This window comes from Taudactylus pleione, unplaced genomic scaffold (genome assembly GCF_031769625.1).
Source record: "Taudactylus pleione unplaced genomic scaffold, aTauple2 ptg000737l, whole genome shotgun sequence".
Taxonomy (NCBI): domain Eukaryota; kingdom Metazoa; phylum Chordata; class Amphibia; order Anura; family Myobatrachidae; genus Taudactylus; species Taudactylus pleione.
The window spans coordinates 730162-751726 of record NW_028285139.1 but is presented as its reverse complement, the minus strand read 5'-3'; the positions used below and the strand labels follow the sequence as shown (position 1 = coordinate 751726).

At 44.3% G+C, this 21565-nt stretch overlaps 1 protein-coding gene across 1 annotated transcript in view; it reads left to right on the top strand.

Annotated features, from left to right (window-relative positions):
* Positions 1 to 21280, top strand: part of BRMS1L (BRMS1 like transcriptional repressor) — a 44573-nt gene extending 23293 nt beyond the window's left edge. Inside the window, exons 6-10 of the mRNA XM_088457069.1 lie at positions 732 to 818; positions 10390 to 10454; positions 10822 to 10861; positions 12874 to 13000; positions 15236 to 21280. Of these exons, the coding sequence (XP_088313195.1) occupies positions 732 to 818; positions 10390 to 10454; positions 10822 to 10861; positions 12874 to 13000; positions 15236 to 15353 (437 nt within the window). The 3' untranslated portion in view covers positions 15354 to 21280. The remainder of the gene's footprint in view (positions 1 to 731; positions 819 to 10389; positions 10455 to 10821; positions 10862 to 12873; positions 13001 to 15235) is intronic.
* The last annotated feature ends 285 nt before the right edge of the window (positions 21281 to 21565 follow it).

Below are 21565 nucleotides of genomic sequence, written 5' to 3'. Positions count from 1 at the left end.
CAGTGTTGGGTGTTACCTGTGAACATGATCCTAATTTTACTGGGACTGGTGCTCAAAGTCAATGCTCCCCCCAATTGGATGTCAGAGAAAATTTAGATTTTTGTACTTGGGTGAAATACCTTTCTCTCAAAGTGTAATGGGTGGGCGTCTAGTGTCCCCAAATTGACTTTTATCCTCGTTAGGATTTTGGTTCTTTCCTTTCTCCCTTTTTTTTTTTTTTTTTTTTTTTTTTTTTGACCCTTCTGTCCTTTTGAGGCTTCCTTAGGAAAGTACTGAACTCCCAGGCAGCCACTGTGGTATAGTGGTTGGACAAACTTTGAGTTTTTAGAGTTTGATTAAAGTGCCCAAACTACTGTACTTGCACCTACTATACCCCATAGTATTCCAGTGACTTTTTGACTATATACAGTAGATTACTGCTTATTACAGTAAAGAACCTGCTCTCATATCCTGTTCACCTACATCATGAAAAATTAGGGAAAAAAAATAATTGCAGAGTACCTTCACGACCGTTCTAGAGGCATATATCGTGTAAAATCTGTTTGGGGTTTATATGTTTTTATATAGATTTCTTTTAAAGGAGGTTGCCGTTGCCTTACTGGGGAACATAAGTTTCTTTCATGTATATTGTTCTACATTTAAGTTTTTGGTGCATCGAATATTAACATGTTTCATGCTAAAGCTGAACCCTTTCCTATTTAATGTTTTGACTTTTCTGGTTTCATTCTCAGAGCTGTGGAATGATGAATTACAATCTCGGCGGAAACGCAAGGACCCGTTCAGTCCTGATAAAAAGAAGAAGCCTGTTGTTGTCTCTGATATCCTTTTGTATTTTGTGAGATCTTTGCTGTACTGTGAACTTAGGGCCTGATTCAGAGCCGCTCGTAAGCACATCTGCGTATCAGTCGTAATGCGCATGCGCCAACCAGTCAGTGCGGTCGGAAATCGCGTGATCGCAAAATAGCGAGTGCCTGATAATTTGACCGGATGAGGCGTTTGTGGGTGGTAACAGGGGAAGGTGCTTGAAAACTGGGAGTGGAGATCCGAACGCAGGCGTGCCAAACGGACAAAACGGGCGTTTTAAGGGTGTGCATAATTAACAAAGCCGCGTCCTCGGCCACGTCACTTGGTTGTCTTTTAGCCTGAACTGTTCGCATGATTGCGGTAGGAAAATCCAACCACAAGCACTGCGAGCATTTCAGACGCCTTTCGATGTACTCGATTAATCTAATAAATAGCGGAGATGACGTATGATGCGAACGGCCAGGGGGCGTCTTTACAAAATAGCTAGCGCATATTTCGTTCGCTTGCTCAGACAGAGGCGTCAACAGACCGCAAAGAGTGAGCGCTCAATTTAAATATCCGGCCCCTTTTTCTGAACGAGCGAGCGCAAATAGCGTCCGGCTCTGTATCAGGCCCTTAGGCCATAGCACGTTTACCAACCAGAGTTCTTACATTTCCATGCACATCACTGTCTCAGTTAAGCAGGGCATCCACTATACAATTTTCTGTCAGTTATCTGTGCAATCTGGCTGGTTGGAATGAAAACGTGGTAATGTATGGGAGCAAATGACAATCGGCCATTTGCTCACAAACACTGGAAAATAGCCAAAAATGTTCGTTCAGACTAATTGGTTAAAACACACAAATTTAACCAAATCAAACTAATATATATATATGTCCTTTTTCTACTTCAGGGTCCATAGGGTATCCACAGGATACCTTTGGGTATAGGTGTGACGTCAGTCGCAGGGCACCAAAGAGTTAAGCTTTCAGCCTCCCAGGATGCACTAGGTCCCCCTCCTATACCCCGCCCCCGGGCCAAGGCACCTCAGTTTAGTTTGGTGCCCGGCCGGAGTCGGGTGCACCTGTTGGAGTGGGGGCTAGAAGAGCCCCTGAAGCTTATTCTTCATGCAGCTGTGGCTGCACATCTGGATGAACAGCATGGACAGTCAGTCCTGACGTCCATGCTGTCTTCCCTACACCCCGCCGGTACCAGAACGCCGGTACTGATCCGGGGATGCTGGTGGGCGTCTGGGGTCACAGCTAGCGGTGACCCCAGATGCTCCGGACCATGGCCGGATTCAAGGGGGACAGAGGTAAGCAGCGGGGTCCCGCGGTGGGTCCCCGCTGATCACATGGTCCTAAGTCCCCAGGCAGGGGGCTCCCTGGGGACTGGCTGCAGCGTGGAGCCAGGCGACCAACCTGCGCTTCCACTACCCCCTGGGACAGCGGACCGCAGCAGAGCGGTAGCGCTGCGGCGTCCCAGGGGTTAAATGCATGCCAGGGGAGCGCGCCTTCCCTGTCTCACAGCCGGCGCCTCCCCCGCTGCACACAGCCCTCTCTGCATGCTGCCGACTGGTCCTGTGGCAGCGCTCCTCCCCCAGGCCAGCCTCCTCTCTGCTCCTCGGCGGCCATCTTCTCCAGAACGCATGGTGAACGCTGCTGGAAGCGCTGGACGGAAGCATCGTGGTCTGGGTCCCCCCGCATACCTCTCCTCCGCTGTGGTCAGGTCTGTGTATGCAGCGCTGTGTCCTACCAGGCCCTGTGTCTGTGTAGTTGAGTGATCAGCGCTGTTAGTGCAGGAATTGTTATTTTTCTGCATTGTATGTGACTGTGCTAGCGCTGCTGCCTGTAATCTTTTCTTCATCTAAACTGTCAGCTTTATTACTGTCCCTGTTCTTTCTGCTAAAGCCCTTGCGGTGCGGTGCTGCAGGGTGGTCTCTCGCCTATTTAATACTTAATTGGTGAGAGAGGTCACATACGTGGTGCCATCATGTCTGAAAGTGATTTTCCCCTCCGGCTACAGTGTACCACGTGCAAAGTACCGTTAGCGGAGGGGGAGGGTAGCGCGGAGGGCCTTTGCCGGCAGTGTTTGTCCATGGCGCGGCCTATTACGGTTACAGCACCGGTACAGGAGCCGCCCTGGGCTTGTTTCGCTCAGGCGTTAACAGCTTTAGTGGGCCAGTTAGCTCCGCAGCCCGCGTTTACTCCGATGGGTTTGTCCCAGCAGTCTGTGGTGTCGTCACCCATGCAGGGGTTCCCACGACAATTGGTGGTACCCCACAGTCTCCCTATTTCCCCGCTCCCGGGTTCTCAGGAGCCAGCGTGGGTTAACTCCCTGACAAGTTCTGTACAGCACTTGTCGGATGTGTTGCAAGGGGAGTCTGTGATGCGGTCTCATAAAAGGCCGGTGGCGTCTCTGTCCGCTCCTTATGAGGATGACGAAGGGACGTCTGATGATGGGGAGATTCTAGATCCTTACGATCAGGAACCTCTCCATACTAAGGACGCTGATGCTAAGTCCAAAGTATATATTCCTGGACTTATTCGGGCGGTCCGCACAGCCTTGGTGATTGAGGACGAAGTTCCCCCAGCGGCTAAATCTAAGTATGCCTTTTTCAAAGATGTGAAGGGCGATGCCACAGTCTTTCCTCTTTCGGGTCAGTTGGTGGACCATTTAGAGGAGGCGTGGAAACAACCTGGCAAAAGATACCAGCCGCAGAGACGCCTGGCGGTGGCTTATCCGTTCGCGGATAATTATTTTGCTAAGTGGGAATCCCCTCCACAGGTGGATTCTCACGTGACCCGTCTTGTCCGTAGTGCCACATTGCCGATGCCATCCATGTCCTCCCTTAAGGATGCTACGGACCGCAAGGTAGAAATCTGCCTGAAGTCCGCTTATTCCCTTGCAGGGGGGGCAGCACGGCCGGCTATGGCCATTTGCTGGGTTGCCAGAGCGATGGAGCGCTGGGCGGATTCATTAGAGGCTTCTTTTGAATCCGACTGTCCGGCCGATCAGGCGGAGTTGATTGGCAATCTCCGTGATTCGGCCACCTACATCAACGAGGCGGCTCTAGACATTAGTACTCTGGTGTCTAGAATTTCTTCAGCAGCGGTAGCTGCTCGTCGCACCTTGTGGCTGCGATCCTGGAAGGCGGACGCAGATTCCAAGAAAGGTCTGGAAGCGTTGCCGTTTACCGGAGAAGTTCTCTTCGGTCCGGATCTGGATAAGATTGTGGCCACGCTGGCGGCAGCCAAATCTGCCTGTCTCCCGTCGGCCGCTGCTCCTTCTGGTTCGGGACCATCGTCCTTTCGGTCATCTAGGGCCCAGGGCAGGCCCAAACCACAGTCGTTTCCTCGACAGGCTGGCCCTAAGAAATCGGTCAAGCCCCGGAAGCAGGCATGGAGTACCAGACGTCCGGCCCCCAAGCCAGATGACAAGCCTGCGGCCTGACGGTCCGGGCCTCCCTTTGGGGGATCCCAGGGTGGGAGGCCGCCTGCTACAGTTCGCCCAGTGTTGGTCGACCACTACGACAGACACTTGGGTTCTGGAGGTGGTTTCCCACGGATACGCCCTCTCCTTCCGGCACAGACCCCCGGCTCGCTTCTTCACCACGGGTCTCCCATCAGACCGGAACAAGGCTACGGAGCTGCAGAAGGTATTGCACACTATGCTCCAGGCTGGAGTTATAGTGGCGGTTCCATTCTCCCAGAGGGGCCAGGGTTTCTATTCAAATCTATTTTTGGTACAGAAACCCAATGGGTCATATCGTCCGATACTCAACCTCAAAGCACTCAACAAGTCTTTGCGGGTCCCGAAGTTTCGGATGGAGACCCTACGGTCCATCATTCTGGCGCTGGAACCTGGGGACTACTTGGTGTCATTGGACATACAGGACGCTTACCTGCATGTCCCTATTCTTTGGCGCCATCAACAGTTCCTCAGGTTTGCAATCAGCAGCGACCACTTCCAGTTTCGGGCGTTACCTTTTGGCCTGGCAACAGCACCACGTGTTTTCACCAAGGTGATGGCGGTCATGGCGGCTTCTCTGCGGCTGCAGGGAGTCCGCATGTTGCCGTATTTGGACGACCTGTTATTGGTGGCAGGATCTCCAGAGCTCCTGTTACGCCACTTGGACCTGACCATTGCACTGCTGCAACGGCACGGCTGGCTAATCAACTGGCAGAAGTCCACTCTAATCCCGTCTCGGAGGATTCTGCATCTTGGAGCCTTATTGGACTCGGGACAGCAAAGGATCTTCGTGACGGAGGACAAGATCTCTGCTTTACAGTCAAGGGTGCGCAGTTGTCTGCACAGCCGCCGGGTGTCCTTACACTCGGCGATGAGGTTACTGGGCTCCATGGTGTCGGTGTTCGACATGGTGGAATACGCCCAGTTTCACTCCAGACCTCTGCAGCACCTGATCCTGTCCAAGTGGAACGGGCTGACTCAGTCTCTGAAGTCCCAGACGATTGTGCTCACCCAGGAGGTTCGCCTGTCCCTTACGTGGTGGTTACAGACGACCCACCTCAACAAGGGACGTCCGTTCTGGGTTCCAAATTGGGTCCTGTTGACAACGGACGCCAGTCTTCGGGGCTGGGGAGCAGTTTCGGGTCCACACTTGTTCCAGGGCAGGTGGACGCCGACAGAAGCGGAGCTTCCAATAAATATCTTGGAACTCCGTGCGGTCTTCAATGCTCTCCAGCAGGCACAGCGGTTTCTCCAGGGTCGCCCGGTGCAGGTCCAGTCGGACAACGCTACCACCGTGGCCTACATAAACAGGCAAGGAGGAACTCGCAGTCGGGCGGCTCTCGTAGAGGTCTCTCGGATCCTGGTTTGGGCGGAGCGCAATCTTCCGGCCATATCAGCGGTCTTCATCCCGGGAGTGCTCAATTGGGAGGCGGACTTTCTAAGTCGCCAGGACGTTCATCCGGGGGAATGGTCCCTGCACCCGGACGTTTTTCAACTACTGGTGGACAGGTGGGGTCTTCCAGAAATCGACCTCATGGCGTCCCGGCACAACAACAAGTTGCCGGTGTACGGGTCTCGCACAAGAGACAAAGGGGCGTCTCTGGTGGATGCTCTGTCCGTCCGGTGGACGTTCCGGTTCGCATACCTGTTCCCTCCGGTCTCCCTTCTTCCACGGGTAATCCGGAAATTCAAACAGGAAGGAGGGACGCTCCTGTTGATAGCTCCCGCGTGGCCCAGACGGCACTGGTTCTCAGACCTTCAGGGTCTGTCCGTGGACATTCCTCTGCGGTTGCCGCTACGACCGGACCTTCTGTCTCAGGGTCCTTGCCTTCACCCGGACCTGACTCGGCTGTCTTTGACGGCGTGGCTGTTGAGACGGCCATGCTGAGGTCCCGGGGGTTTTCCAGCTCTGTGGTGCGTACCATGTTACGAGCTCGGAAACCGTCTTCCGCGAGGATATACCATCGCGTGTGGCATACGTTCTTCCAGTGGTGTCGACCGAGAGGTTATGCACCGCGGGAGTTTCGTCTGTCTCGGATTCTCGCCTTCCTGCAAGCGGGACTAGATCATGGGCTTCGCCTTGCTTCTTTGAAGGTACAGGTTTCGGTCCTATCTGTCTGGTTTCACCGTAGGATTGCTACAATCCCGGATGTGCGCACCTTTATGCAGGGTGTTCTCCGCATTCAGCCGCCCTTTGTTCCACCTGTGGCGCCTTGGGATTTGGCTGTGGTCCTGAGGGCTCTCCAAGGACCGCCGTTTGAACCACTGGGCTCAGTGGATCTTAAATGGCTAACAGCTAAGACTGTTTTCCTTCTGGCCATTGCTTCGGCCAGACGTGTTTCTGAGTTAGGGGCTCTTTCTTGTAGACCCCCTTTCTTGGTTTTTTATGGGAACAGGGCAGTGCTCCGCACTCGGCCCGAGTTTCTTCCCAAAGTTATTTCCCAGTTTCATATTAACGAGGAAATAGTTGTTCCGGCCTTTAACTCACCGGGTCTTTCCGTGGGTGAGGCCTCATTGGATGTTGTGCGGGCCTTAAGGACTTATGTTGACCGCACTTCTTCGTTTAGGAAGTCGGACGCTTTGTTTGTCCTCTTTGGCTTCCGTAAAAAGGGTTGGCCTGCTTCAAAGCAAACTTTGGCAGCCTGGATCCGTATGGCTATTTCTGAAGCTTATCTTCATGAAGGCCTACCGGTCCCTCCTTCTCTGAAGGCTCATTCCACTAGGTCTGTGGGTCCTTCGTGGGCAGCTCGACGTGGTGCCTCGGCAGTTCAGATCTGCAAGGCTGCTACGTGGTCTTCTGTCCATACCTTCGTGAGGTATTACAGGTTTGACACCTTCGCCTCTCAGGATGCTTCCTTCGGGCGGCGGATTCTCCTTTCTGCACAGGAGCGTCCCCACCCTTAAAGGATACTGCTTTGGGACATCCCCAAGGTATCCTGTGGATACCCTATGGACCCTGAAGTAGAAAATATGAGATATGGTAAGAACTTACCCTTGTTATCTCTATTTCTACGAAGTCCATAGGGTTCCACAGGACTCCCGCCCTGTCGCACCTGTGCTGCAGATGGGCTTTGCTCTGGTCACCGGTTTTCCGTCTCCCTCTGGTGAGAATGTGATTCTTGTATGTGTCCAGATCTTTGTTCTCTCTCTTCCTTCTCCTCCTCCGGCCTATGGCTTGGTAACTAACTGAGGTGCCTTGGCCCGGGGGCGGGGTATAGGAGGGGGACCTAGTGCATCCTGGGAGGCTGAAAGCTTAACTCTTTGGTGCCCTGCGACTGACGTCACACCTATACCCCAAGGTATCCTGTGGAACCCTATGGACTTCGTAGAAATAGAGATAACAAGGGTAAGTTCTTACCATATCTCATATTTTTTTTCCCATTGTTTAAAACCATATGATTGACTGTCATTTGCTCCCATACATTACCAGGTTTTCATTCCAACCAGCCAGATTGGACAGCTAAATCTGACAGGAAATTGTATAGTGGATGCCCAGCTTTACACACATTTCCAAGTTTGTGATAAGCCACCTGAAACATCAAGGTGTTCTTGCTAATAGGGGGGACCTAACTCTAAGCATTGAGAGTCCTTATGAGGTCACAAGTTCATGTGTTTTTAAATTGAGCACTAACTCCAAACTGGAAATAGGACGAGTACTCTGTGCCATCTACTGATTCCATACATGCTTCACAGACCGCGATACAGAAATGAAAGTTGCTTAATCATTTTATAAGTTTACAGCATGTGGAAGTAGCGAGGAATGGCGGCTTATCATATATTTGCAAATGTGTGTAGCTGAGGCGCCTGCATTTTATGTATGAATAGAATATTACTGGTACACAGCAGTGTGCTTGGCGTGTATCCTTTTTTAGATTACCCCTCGCTTTCTAGCTGCAAATTTATAAATTGAGCAACTTCCATTTCTCATTGTTGAACTCAAAGGTGGCATTATAGATCACCAGGAGTTGTTTGTACAGATATCTACCTTATTCCTTTTTTGTCTTTTTTTCCAGTCACCACTGTCATGTACGTGTCACAAATACATTGTGAATATCCTATTAATTCTGGATCTGCTGCCTCCTAGCTCTGGAATCTTATGTGCTGGATCTCATGACTGACTTACCTGAGTGGCAGTTCTAGCTTCTAGCATCATTAACTTTAATAATCTGGAACTGAGATGTGTAACTGATGATGATCTATGTTTTAGACTGTTAAATGGGTTTTTGCGATTATTAATGCAGGAATTTACACAAGGGGTTAACCCAGAGTACTAGTGTATTCCTGGGCCCATTACCACTTGTAGGGGGGTGGGTTACAGTAGCCCCCAGTACTTGTCAGTACTCCATATCTCTGCTGGAGTGTTGCTATAGCAGTAAAGCTGGCCAAACATCTAAAGATTATCTGGCCAGCTAGTTGATTGGTTGGAATGAAAATCTGGTTAGGTATGGGAGTAAATGACAATCAGCAATTTGCTCCTAAATGCCAGAAAACAGATGAAAATGGTCATTCAACAGTTTTTGTCCATTTTCTGGCGTTTGAGAGCAAATTGCTGATTGTCATTTGCTTTCATACCTTACCAGATTTTCGTTCCAACCAGTTAACTAGTTGGCTGGTTGGACAGATAATCTTTAGATGTGTGGCCAGCTTTAGAGGAGGTGCAAGTTGGTGCATAGTACTACATTATAACCAACACGTGATTGGATGCACACAGGCTTGATCAGTCTGGAGATGTCTATCCTTTAGCTTTTTACAGTGAATACTTTTTAATTAAAAAACAAACAAATAAAAATAAAATTGTTGCTTTAAATCCTGTGGTAAAAATTACAACATAACGTGGTGTGGTTTTTTTTTTTTTTTTTGACAAGTTGAAACCTATTCTATTTGCCTCTTGGATTCCCAGCATATGACCTACATGGACAAGATGTTAACTGAATAATCCAAAAACAAATGCCCTTAATGGTCTCCGAGAAGAAGACTATAGATTACATTATAGACTAAGCAAAGTTAATTTCACATGAGTCTTGGCAGTTCAGCTTTAAAATCTGAGAGAATACAATCTGCCAATAAATTCTTAGTCCAGTCTATAGCTTTGTTTTTTTTTTAGGTGCAATCTAGTTTAGTCCTTTGTTAAAGGCCATGTATTATCTATATTACTAGGTTTCACAGAGCTCAGCTGTTTGTGGAGGAGTGGTTACAACAAGGTGGTGGTGTATGTTTTAACCCTTTGTTAAGCATTCAAGAAAATGTTTTTTACATTTTTATATTAAAATCTCCTAGGCCAGGTAATCACTTAATAGTCTGATTTATATGGCTGCTTGGTGGTAGGTCCCTAGCTGAAAATGACCTCGCTAGGACATTTGCACAATGTCCCTTCACTGCCTTCATAACTAATTATCTTCTAGTAAAGCCTTTAAAACTTGCCTTTCTCTTACTGTGAATTAAGTCTGCCCACATAAGCAGATTAAGTACTTTTGTCCATGATTATGTTTCCACGGAAAGAGCACTTTAAGAGTTTAAAGCTCTCCTTTTTGGTGACTAACCATGGCTCCCTGACTCGTATGGCTGTTTTAAGTTGTTCTAATATGTGTAAGCCATAACAAAAATATGAAGGTACGCTATAATGTGTAAATATATTTTTATTTCGATTAATAATAAATGCGTATGTTTATATTAAGCGTGTATATAACGAAAACATTTTTTTTCTCTCCACTGAAGATTGATTTTGAAATTTGTTTTATTTTTGACACATGGTTTTATTTATATGAGAGACAGTACCTTAATTTCCTTAGATGTGTGGGTGGTGGGCCTTTTACTGTAATCTGCATGTTATTTGCTTATTAACCCACATGCTTTCATCGCTTTAGGACTCAATGTTTTGTAAAGCTAGGTCAGTTTTTTTTTTTTTTTTTCCCCTCTACAATAATATGACAACAATTTGTGAAACATGGGGGACAATGTATATAACTGTCCCACAAGGTAGAGATTGGCATTGGCTGTAGTGATGTAATTAGGACATTTTCCATTTTTAGTATTCAATGTACTGGCTAAGTCTATGACCAACTAAATGGATGTTTTTGGTGCTATGCAGAAAAAAACAAAACATACATTCATATCAATGACCTTATCTTGTACACGTCCATATATTGTTTACATGTTGCAAGACTTGGATATACTTGAAGACTGGACTACTATAAGAAAGGTGAGGAGATTATCTCAGGGAGTCTGTAGTGGCGCTATTAGTCACATGCTTGAATTCATCTGTAATGTAGCAAAGTCTCTCTTTAAATTTATTGTAAAACCTACAAGGGTATCTAAGAGTGGGAACTTGTCCCATCACTGAATAGATGACCACCAATGTTTTTGTCCTTGTGGCTCTTCCATCTTTTGACAATCTGCAATAGTCAGTCTGTAGTCCTTTCCATGAAGGACCTGATATTATTTTATTTTTATTTTTTTATTAACACCCCACTAACTGTAATCAAACATAAACATTTTGTACAGCTTCATTAATGCTTATTGAACAGCAAAATTAATATCTTGTAATTTGTGTATTTCTTATTGTGCAGGCCATGGCTACTTTGGGTCCTCATCGCGTGAAATCAGAAGGTAAGTTCTTGGTTAAGAAATCTCTCTGATTCTATTTTACGAATTGTGAAATGAAGCAAGTAAGACCTACAAATGTGACTACAGCCCATCAATAAACTTCTAGTCATGTGTTCAGACAGTGTATAATCACAACAGGTGGCACATTACCTGGTCTGCAGGTAGCCTGTACCTGCTATTCTAAGGAGTAACACCAATTCTACTAAGCCAGGGCTGGCCAACCTGTGACTCTCTCCAGCCCTTCTGCTTCACAGGGGTTTCTGTCCTCCCTGAGCTTTCCTTAGGTCACCAGCGTTATGGTTTGACAGTCAAACTCCCCACCTGCCACTGTCCCCGGAGATGATTGGTGGGAGGGTATGCTGGCACTTGTAGTTTCACAACAGTTGGAGAGCCACACGCAGTACAGGCTTGTACTAAGCAATTGTTCCCCTCCCTGCGGCTCATGTTTGATTCCCTGTGACACAAAGCACACAAGGATATGGTCTGTGTAACCCCTATTTCCTTTACTGCTCACTCTTGCATACACTCACTTGTGCAGTTCATCCAACCAGTTTAGGGGTATGAGCTAATATGAATATCATGAGTACACAGCACTGGCCAGATGGAAATGAACTGTAAAGTGTGTGTATGTATGTAGTATATATATATATATATATAATGTGTGTGTGTGTGTATGTATGTGAAAGGAGTATGAGGGTAGCGCACAGTAAAAGATGATACCCTTATTAATACAAATGAACGTGTAACTAGTGCAAATATGAACGGTAAAAGAGTTGATTCAAAGTCACTGATCCTTAATTAAAAGGCGGCTGCAGTCCTCTTGGGGTTCGTTTTGGCTGGCGGGTGAAGTGGTTCTGGAAAAGAGGTTTAAGAAGACATGCGCCTGATAGTGTAGTACAGGTTGAGTCTCCCATATCCAAAATGCTTGGGACCAGGGGTATTTTGGATATCGGAATATTCCGTATTTTGGAATAATTGTATATTATAATGAAATGTCTTGGAAATGGGACCAAAATATACACACAGAATGCATTTGTGTTATATACACCTTATACACACAGGCTGCAGGTCATTTTAGACAATATTTTTTATAATTTTGTGCATCAAAAAAAGTTTGTGTACATACATGAAATTCATTTATGTTTCATATACACCTTATACACACAGCCTGAAGGTTATTTCATACAATCTTTTTTTAATAATTTGTGCCTTAGACAAAGTTTATGTACATTAAACCATCAAAAATCAAAGGTTTCATTATTTCAGTCATGCTGAAAATATTCCGTATTTCGGAATATTCCGTATTTCGGAATATTTGGATATGGGAGACTCAACCTGTATTTAAAAGAATAGTTCCGAGTGCTCATAAGAATAAGTGTGCGTACCAAAAATAAACACTTTTGAGCTTATCTGTGTTCCAGGGATGAGTAGTCCACACTGGATAAGTTTAGATGGGATGTCATCAACTTGATCACCTTAGGGGGAGCTTGTATAAGCTCATGGGAGAGAGAGTATATATAGTGTAGTATATTTTTGCAAATGATATAATAATTACAAGTAGAGGCTGCGTACCGGACAATGCTGAATAAATAGCACGTAGTATGTTCTCCTCCAGGGACCGCCTAATACCCTCTAGGAATCCCTCTTGGGTGCTTGGATGTTCAGGGTATGAGAGCTGAATACATATGCAATCTTTCGTCAGTATATTCCAAACAGGGGATTTTATTAGGTTTACAGGGTAGAGGGGAACATAAGCCATTTTCTATTCTTTTATATCTTGTTTTATCTTATATAAGGGTACCCAGTCCTCTTTACATAACCAAGGATACAGAGAGCCTGGGTCTGCTGGCCTCAACGCGTTTCGTCCCTTCAGGACTTCTTCAGGAGTAGTGTGGGTCATTGGAGTGCCTTCTATTTATCCCCTGGATAGGGGGAGGTGTGCTGCTGCACTTTGGCGGCAAAAAAAAAATTTTTTTTTATATATATAATAATGCATAATATGCCATGTTCATCAGTTACAGTGAAGCTGGAAAAGCACCAGCATAGTGCCAGATCAGAAGATGGTCGACTGCAATATGATGGAGAGTGGTACGGTCGTGGCCAGACGATCAGCATTGACAAGAAGGACGAGTATCCTACAAGGTGGTGGTTATAAATTATTCTACAGTGTCTTTTTAAAGTCCCAAGTACAGTGGACTATGTTGAGGGGGGGGATGGAGGGGACTGGAGTATATGTGTAGAGCACTATATGTGATATTTATTTTACAAGCTATATAACAGCCAGTTAATGGGGGTAAGAAGCAAATGTTATAGGAGGCTGTGGCCTGAGTCATTGATGTCATCACTATGTTGCGCCCACCTTGCTTTGCATCAGGGAGATTGCTAGACTCTGAGGAGTCGGGGAGATCACAACTATTTTGGGGACTGTCCCTGATATCCTGGGAGAGTTGGCATCTGTCTCTTGGGTTGTTTTATGATTAGCTTACCATACTATCCCTTTAAACCTCATGAATTACAGAGGTTCTGTGACTGATTAAAACCAGGTGAAATGCAGGCTTGAAGTCAGCCAGTCACAGAAATTGTGCGATTCATGAGTGTAGTATGGTAAGCCTATTTATGATAACTTTTCAGTAAACTAGCAGGACTAAATTCATTAGGCTATAGGGATATTGTATACATTTGTTAAACTTAACCTTTATGCCTAATGAATTTAGTCCTGCTGGCTTTTACACACTGGGAAAAAAAACAATATTGCACCCCCAATAGCTTAGGCCTTTATAGGCCACATACTATTTTAGCAGCTGTTGTGTTCAGCCCAGGGCTAAAACCACCTCCTATAACTATATCTGGCTGTCGGAATTTACTAATGACACTGGCCACCTACAGGTTATAAACCTGGTTCTCCATAAAGGGGCTGATTCCATTATACACGAGGAGCCGCTGAAACTGTTCTATCAGAGCTTCATGACATGATGCTTTCGCACAATTCTTCTTGCACTCCATGAAGGTGCGGTCAGAAATGAGCATATATTTCATTTCTATATTTGCAGTTATGTGCGCAGGGCATGTGTCTTGGATCTCTGAAGATGTGGCATTTGCAAATATATTTTAAATAAAATAAAAACTTTAAAAATACAATTGGGGCGATTCAATTCAGTGTGATGTTGAATAGCTCTGGAACTATTCAATTGACCACGCTGTGCTCTGCACTTAGGGCCAGAATCACTACCGATCGCAACTGCGTTTACGCACACAATCAGCTGGTTGCCTTGATGTTCGAACCGGCCACTGCAATTGCAGTGATTACGCAGACCCTTTGCAGAGTGATTGACAGGAAGTGCCGTTTGTGGGAGGTGGGGGGGGGGGAGAATTTGTATGGTTAACCGCCGGACAAATGGCCAGTGGTTCGAATCCCGACACCAGCATCCAGGCGACAGTGACAATCCAGATCGTCCTAAGGTAAGTATTTGCTAACCTATTCTACCCCTAACCCTCCCTTAGTGGTGCCTAACCCTAACCTCCTGGGGGGGGTGCCTAAGTCCCCCCCGCGGAGCCCTAACCCACCCCCCCACGGCTATCCACTCTCGGCGCTCAGCGTCCCTTCGATCGGGATGCCGAGCGTATGGCTCCGGCGTATGTCTAATGACAGGCGTTGGGATTTCGACGCCTGTTATTAGACACTTGCCGGGATTAGACAGTCGGGAAGCCGACGGTTGGGATTATGTCCGTCGGCTTCCCGACTGCCTTGAGGGGGAACACTTTGGCAAAACACAGGCGTGCCAGTGGGTTCGAACGCCATTGCATGGGCGTGCATAAATTATCCACTGCAAAACCTTATGCAGCGTCGGTACTCCATAGCGTGCAAATGTGCGTGAGGCTGCTATGATGCTCGATGTTACCAATAGTTTCACAGTCTTGCTAAGAATTACGGATGTAAGGTAAAGTGGACGTTCTTATGTTGTGCTGCGATGGCATAGCGATGCAATGGATTAGCATGCTATCGAAGTTGGACTGCGTGCGTAATCGCTATTGCGATCGGTAGTGCATCAGGCCCTTAGCTGGGAGATGCCGATTACCACGCCTTAAGCCTGGTGTTTAGTCAGAGAAAGCCGGTTACAGCGACTAAAGTGCACGCCGCAATGCTGTTGGCTCACGTGATAAGCCAGAAGCCAGCGCTAGTTTAGTCGGATTTCTGCCCTCACCTCAGGAGGGTGCGAGCAGAATCCCCTAGTCGGGAGTTTACATTGCGGTCAATTGAATAGCTCTGGTAACTCCTTCCCAGAGCTGTTCAACATCGCACTGAATTGAATCGCCCCCAAAGTTTGGCACATAACCTTTTTATTATTCTGTGTTTTTTTTTTTTTTTTTTCTCATTAGTGCGATCATCACAACCATTAACAATGATGAGGTTTGGTTTAAGAGACAAGATGGCAGCAAGTCTAAATTATACATCTCTCAGCTACAGAAAGGGAAATACAGTATCAAGCACAACTGACTGGCTCATCCCATCAGCATATCCACTAGTCTTGCTCTAGTCCTTTTGTGGATGGAAACTGTGCCAAGTCATGGAAAGTCTATTGAGTTGCTCCGACGATTGTTTTAAAGTATTTTCGGGAATGTTTGTGAGCATGTTGGACTATGACTGTGTCTCTGTGTTACAGTGTTATGTAGACAATGTCAAGATAATCATTCATAAGAAAAGTTTATATGTGCATATCTTGACTATGTTTATATGTGCATATCTTGGATACAATGACTCAAATACCACTTGACCTCAGAGTGGCATACACTTTACAGGTGAGCGTACGGACAGTACCATCTTCATCCATATGTTTGTTTAAGGCAAACTGCTCGATTCCAAACGGTTTACCAGTTGTGTACAGTAATTGCACTTGGCTGTCCTCGCAGACAAATGGAGGAGGAGAAGAAGGCAGCCTATTGTCCCTTGGCCAGATTGGGGTGCCAATGCAAATAGGAAATGCTGCAGTATTAAACCTTTCACTTGTATTATATAAGCATTTATTTATGTCATGCATGAATTGAACTCTCTAGTGGTATAAGGACCTCTTTAACGAAGTTTGAACAATGTTCTGACAGATCTGAATAGCTGTAAGGGTCTCTGTTGTACAAATTATAGCTTGTTCTGTTTAAAGAACCAACAAAAGCCCTTCACATGTATTTTGACATTTTTTTTTAATGTTCAGCGGTTTAGCTACCATTCAGATGAAGTATCTGAGATATTTTAATCATTTTTATAAGCATCTTTTATTGAATTATTGAAACACCTCTTATTAGAATAACCAAATGTTCCGCAGAGTAAACCCGCTTTAGTTTGAATAGATGTTCAACAAACACTTTAGCTATAATCTAAATGTTTTCAATGTATCCATTGAAAGTAAATGGCTGAATTGAAACAAGATTCTTTCACGTAGGAACTAGTAAAAAATGCCTTTATGCATTTGGTAGGTGGAAAATAAGTTTGTCCTGAAATTCTGATCCTATCTATTAGGGGAAAAAAGTCTTATTTATTCATATGACATGTATTGTATTTGTGTTACAAGTCTCATTCACATTATGAGAAAATGAATTCCCTACTGTACATTTATACTAATAGTCACTGATTAGTTCCTTAGTCATATAAAAAGCTGAAGGCTATAGGTTAAGTTCGATATATAAAACACAGAAGTCTAAGGTCATTTGCTAATATCCTTAGGAGGGTATCCAATTAGCGCGGTAAATTACCACGACTAATTACCTCGCCCATGGCTATCCAATTAGCCCCAAAGTCTGCCTGACGCCGGCACTCATCAGGGTTTTTTTTTTTTCGGGACCTGATGTGTCCTGAAAAATAATCCACGATAACTGCCGTTTCACCTGAAAAAAGGCGAAAACACATAGGTCCGCGAAGTTATTGTGGCACGTATGTGTTTTCGGGAGACCAATCCTATTATTTTGACCAAAATAAAAGGATCGGGTGAAAAAAAAAAAAAAAAATCGGGGATAATCGGTGAAAAATCTCTGTTTTTCGCGGATCGTGGGTGGTCAATTAGCGCCCAAACAATGTTTGGGGCTAATTGTATACTGCTCTTAATTTGCAGTGGAAGCATTTTCCTTTGTAATAACCAGGTTTTCTAATGAACGCTGAAATGGCCTTGGAACTAGGTGTATACATATCCGTTTATTATATTCAGACAGATACATCACTATTGTGGACAACAAAGCTAAAATTGTCAGCATTATACATGTGTCCCTGCTGGCCCAAAGCTACCCCTATGGTCACGTTAGTGGTGACCTGTAGCTCTTCTAAAACAGACTTCTTTATCCCATTCAGTATTGGAAGCATTTGCCCGAAATCCATAAATATTGTTTATGGATTGTGCCAAACATTACTAATGTCTTTCTGCTTTTATATTTGAAGTGTATGCTTACATTTTATTTGTATCTGACCACTGATCAGAATACAATGCAGTTTTTGTGTGTGTGTGTGTGTATATGCATATATTTAAAAAATAATTGAAAAAGGAACTGTTAAAGAGAGATAAAATGGGGGAAAAGTAATATTTATCAAAAAAATAAAATAATTTGCAATATTCCAGAAATATTTACAAATAATTGAATTCTTTATTTGACAGGACCTCATTCTGTATTTAACTATAAGCTATTAGAAAATGGCACGTTTCTCCTGTACCGGCCCTGTAAAAGAAGTGGTTTGCAAATAGTACCTCCTATTTGCTTTATATGCCATCGTCGACGATTTTTGGTGTTTGTTGGGGAGGGTGTTTTATTTTTCTTTTTCTTTCTTTTATTTTGAAGACTTATTGTCTACTGGCCAATTTTGTTGTGTTTTTTTTTTTTCTTTAATGTTTGTAATGAAATGAGACGGCAAAAAACTCTGATGTTTATTAACTGTCTACTTCTACCACCTCTTGTGTGTAAAGGCCCCTACACACTACACGATATTGCTAACTATTTGGACGATTCCGAAGCATCCGAACGACAAATCGTCAATATCGTGCAGTGTGTATGTAGTACATCATATAGTACTGTGTGGGTCATCAGCCACATCGCCTGATCTTTTGTACATGCAGGAAGATCAGGCGATGTAGCTGACTTTGATATGCGGCGGGGGCTGTCATGTCTGTCACCGGATCGCCCAATATTTCGGCGATGTGTACGGACCGCCCAATATATCGGCGCTGGGATCGTGGGTTGCATCGCTGGCTACACAATTGTTTAGTCTGTACCCAGCGTCGAGATGGAAGTTGTTTGCTACTTGTTAGGAGACTGGCCATAGACTACAAGAACATGCTTTCTAGACTGGGATGCTTGTGTAGGGATTTCTCCAAATGGATGTTGTGCATATAGGAACATTTTGCTGCTTCCCTGGGATCTGTAACATCACTTTCAGTGAAATGAAATCTAAATGATGTGTAATCTGAAATGTATATTTTTGTATTATGATTACCGTTCTTTTTTTATGTTTCTATTTGTAAAGCTCTTTTAGCCTGTCTAAGGGGCCTATTTATGACAAATCATGTTTTGCAGATTCATCTATTATAGCCACAACTTGCAGCGATAATAGTTGATGTGAAGAGCAATTTAACAACAAGCTGTTCCTAAGACAGCAGCTGCGATATGAAGTTGTCCCGGCAAAGAGTTGACAGTATAGTGATGGTCATCACAAGCATTCTACTTCTGAGTTCTGTCCCAGCCTTAATACTGTGCCAGCATGCACATAGAATCTTTAGGAGGGGAGTGGAATAGCATCCAGTCTGTCGGACAGGGATCAAAAGATCCCTTTTCGACAGGCTTTCCCCATAGGCAAAACCCAATAACACCATGCTTTAGATGGCGTTGGCTATTGGAGAAAAGGTTCAAACAACTAAGCTTTCCAATAGCCTCATTTAGACCATGGAGATTGGAAGTTGACGGTGAAACTTTAGTGAATGCAGGAGATGTCTGATCTATTACATTGCAGTGTTCCGAAATATGCTTAATAATAAATTTGGCCATAATGTTTAGACTTTGGCTTAAACATATTTCATAAATACTCCCCTAAATCTTTTCATCAACAGTGGTAGAGCAGCTTCACTTTTAGGTCCCATTTAAAACAAAAACAAATCTAACTATGAACAGTCTAATAAAACATATAAGCTATGTGTTCTAATAAGTATGGCTTGTGCAAGTGGTTCTCCTCTCCAGTTCTCAAGTACCACCAAGTGGTCACGTTCAGAATTTTTTTTTTTCTATGATTGGATTAGGTCAAGAGCATCTATTTAAAAACTTATCCAACACAATTTTTTTGAAACACTTAACATTGCACAATATATTGATGTCCGATATGACAAAAAGCAATCGATAATGGGAACTTCATGACCGTCACGACTTTGAATTACCAGCGCCTACTAATCTCTACAGCCGTCTGGTGGGGTGCTGCCTGATCAGCAGTACAGCAGACACTGGAGGAGGGTGCAGGTATGCAGAGGGTCTGGGAGGTCCTACTATTGGCGGCTGCTGGAAGATTTTCTTCCGGCAGCCGCCCATTGTGCATTGTGATGAGTTAATATATTTTGCTGTGTCTGGAATTATCCCACCTATTTCCACATACAGAAATCTTCAAAACATGACCTGTTGGGAAAACGTGAGGGTTGTGGTTGAGAATCACTGGTTATCCTATTGTCAGGGTAATTTGTTTTTCACTCAACATATTATTGAAACTTTCTAAAAGACCTTGTGCATGTTTTACATTCACTATTGTACAAATGTTAAACTTTGTAATGCATTGTATGTTTTACATTGTATGTATGAGGTAATCTGTATTGTGTATATTTTTGTTTTATTTTTGTCATATTATATTTTTAAAGTCATCACTTCTACAATTGTTTTTTTTTTTTATTCATTTTCAAATGTATTTTGACACTACAGACAACCATGTGTCCTTTCACTGAGGAGGATTTTTTGAGTCTCATTGACCTTTCAAACAAAATGTTTTAGGCATCAGCCATGTAAGTAGAACTGAATAGCATGTGAAGGAGAATGACCTAGAACATTTACAAAACTTTTTGTTCCGTAAATAATCATTTCTCATTCTTTGTGGAACACTGCCACACTGGGATTGTGTTGAGGGTGCAGAAACTGGGCACCTAAAAGCTTCATTTCATTCAGTATAAAGCTTCTCTCTATACTCTTGCTCAGTTTTAGTTAAGTTTCCAAAGTGTTGGTCAGGTATTTAAGCACTACCTAGATAGCACTTATTTTTTTATTACTTTTACTATTATTTACAGTGCTTGCCGGTGTGGTGGCTACTGACATCGCTGGAATTGGAGAGTGTTCCCCTGTATGGATGGAATTGCTGGCGAGTGCCGCAAGGCATGTAATTTTTTTTGGTAGTTGTGATGCATACGAGGCGCAAAATAGGAATTAATAGTTTTAATGATTAAAGATATTAAGAAGGGTAAAAAGTATGGCAATACACATGTTAATAACAATAAAAGAACAATAAGAAATTATTCCATAAATGTTCTAATATATGATCACTTCAGCTTAGTCCTAGATACACGGGATCATAATAAAATATGATAAAATATGGTATTGTGTGGTTGAAATAAACATATAGGCGCCTCAGGAAGAAAGGCAGTTCAATGTTTTCCAAATGATGGCATCAATGTGTAAACAGCAACATCACATATAGTAATCCCTTTGAGTTGTTAGTAGAATTGATTAAAAAGCTGTTTTGGGTACCATCAATCATTAAAATTCACCAGAGCAGGTGAATACGTGGATGTTGAAAAATGCAGGTTTCCCAAATTGAATACAGTCAGGTATTAAAGTCTCCAGTCTTTACTTTAAACTCTCTCCGTTGTCTGGAAGTTAAAGTGGGACTTTCCAGATTGTCTGCATGAATGGGGTGGTGCGCGCACCTCCTACCTTAATGCTGATATCTGTGGGATATGCTGTTGCCTCCGTCTGGTCGCTCACCGGGTCCTGTTGACAAAGTTGGAGACCCGTTTTCAGTGGGTCCCGCGATGCAGCAGCCAGACCGCAAGTGTCAGTGGCCGCTGAAGGTGAGGGAGAGCCGATGGTGAGCGTGCACGCCTGTGTCACCGTCGGATCCCTTCTTCCGGGTAGCGCTCCTTCCAGGGGGCGTGGCCAATGCATTTCACCCGTCCAATCAAATGCGGGCTTCGTCAGGGCTGTCAATGTCTCTCCCTATTGTTCCTTATAAGGGTGTCAGTCTTGCTCCTCCTTTATTAGTTAACTCCTTCGTTGCCTGTCTGTGGTCTGTGTTTAAATGATGGTAAACTTCTTTGTACATGTCATGTGTCATAGAATTATACACAGAATTAGGCAGACCAGCGATTCCATGGTCTGTGATGTTAAATGATGTTAAATAACTGTGGTGACTAATAATGTTTTCTTTAAAACCACATAATGAATACATCAATTGGAATTAAATACATCAATAAAATATGAAAATTAGTGAGTGAAAAAATTATTTATAGTTGAAAAGGTTGGTAAGAGTTTAGATAGGTATTAATCTGTATTGTTCCATTTGAAGATATTTGGACTCCTAAGCTGGAGTGGTGGTCTAATGTCTGTCTGATGTTATATGTTTTTTTCTTTATGTAATTTTTGTTGGTCACACTCCCTGATGAGAGCATGCAGGTGTCAGGGGCGGCCTTTATTCGGGCTCACACTTGTGCGATC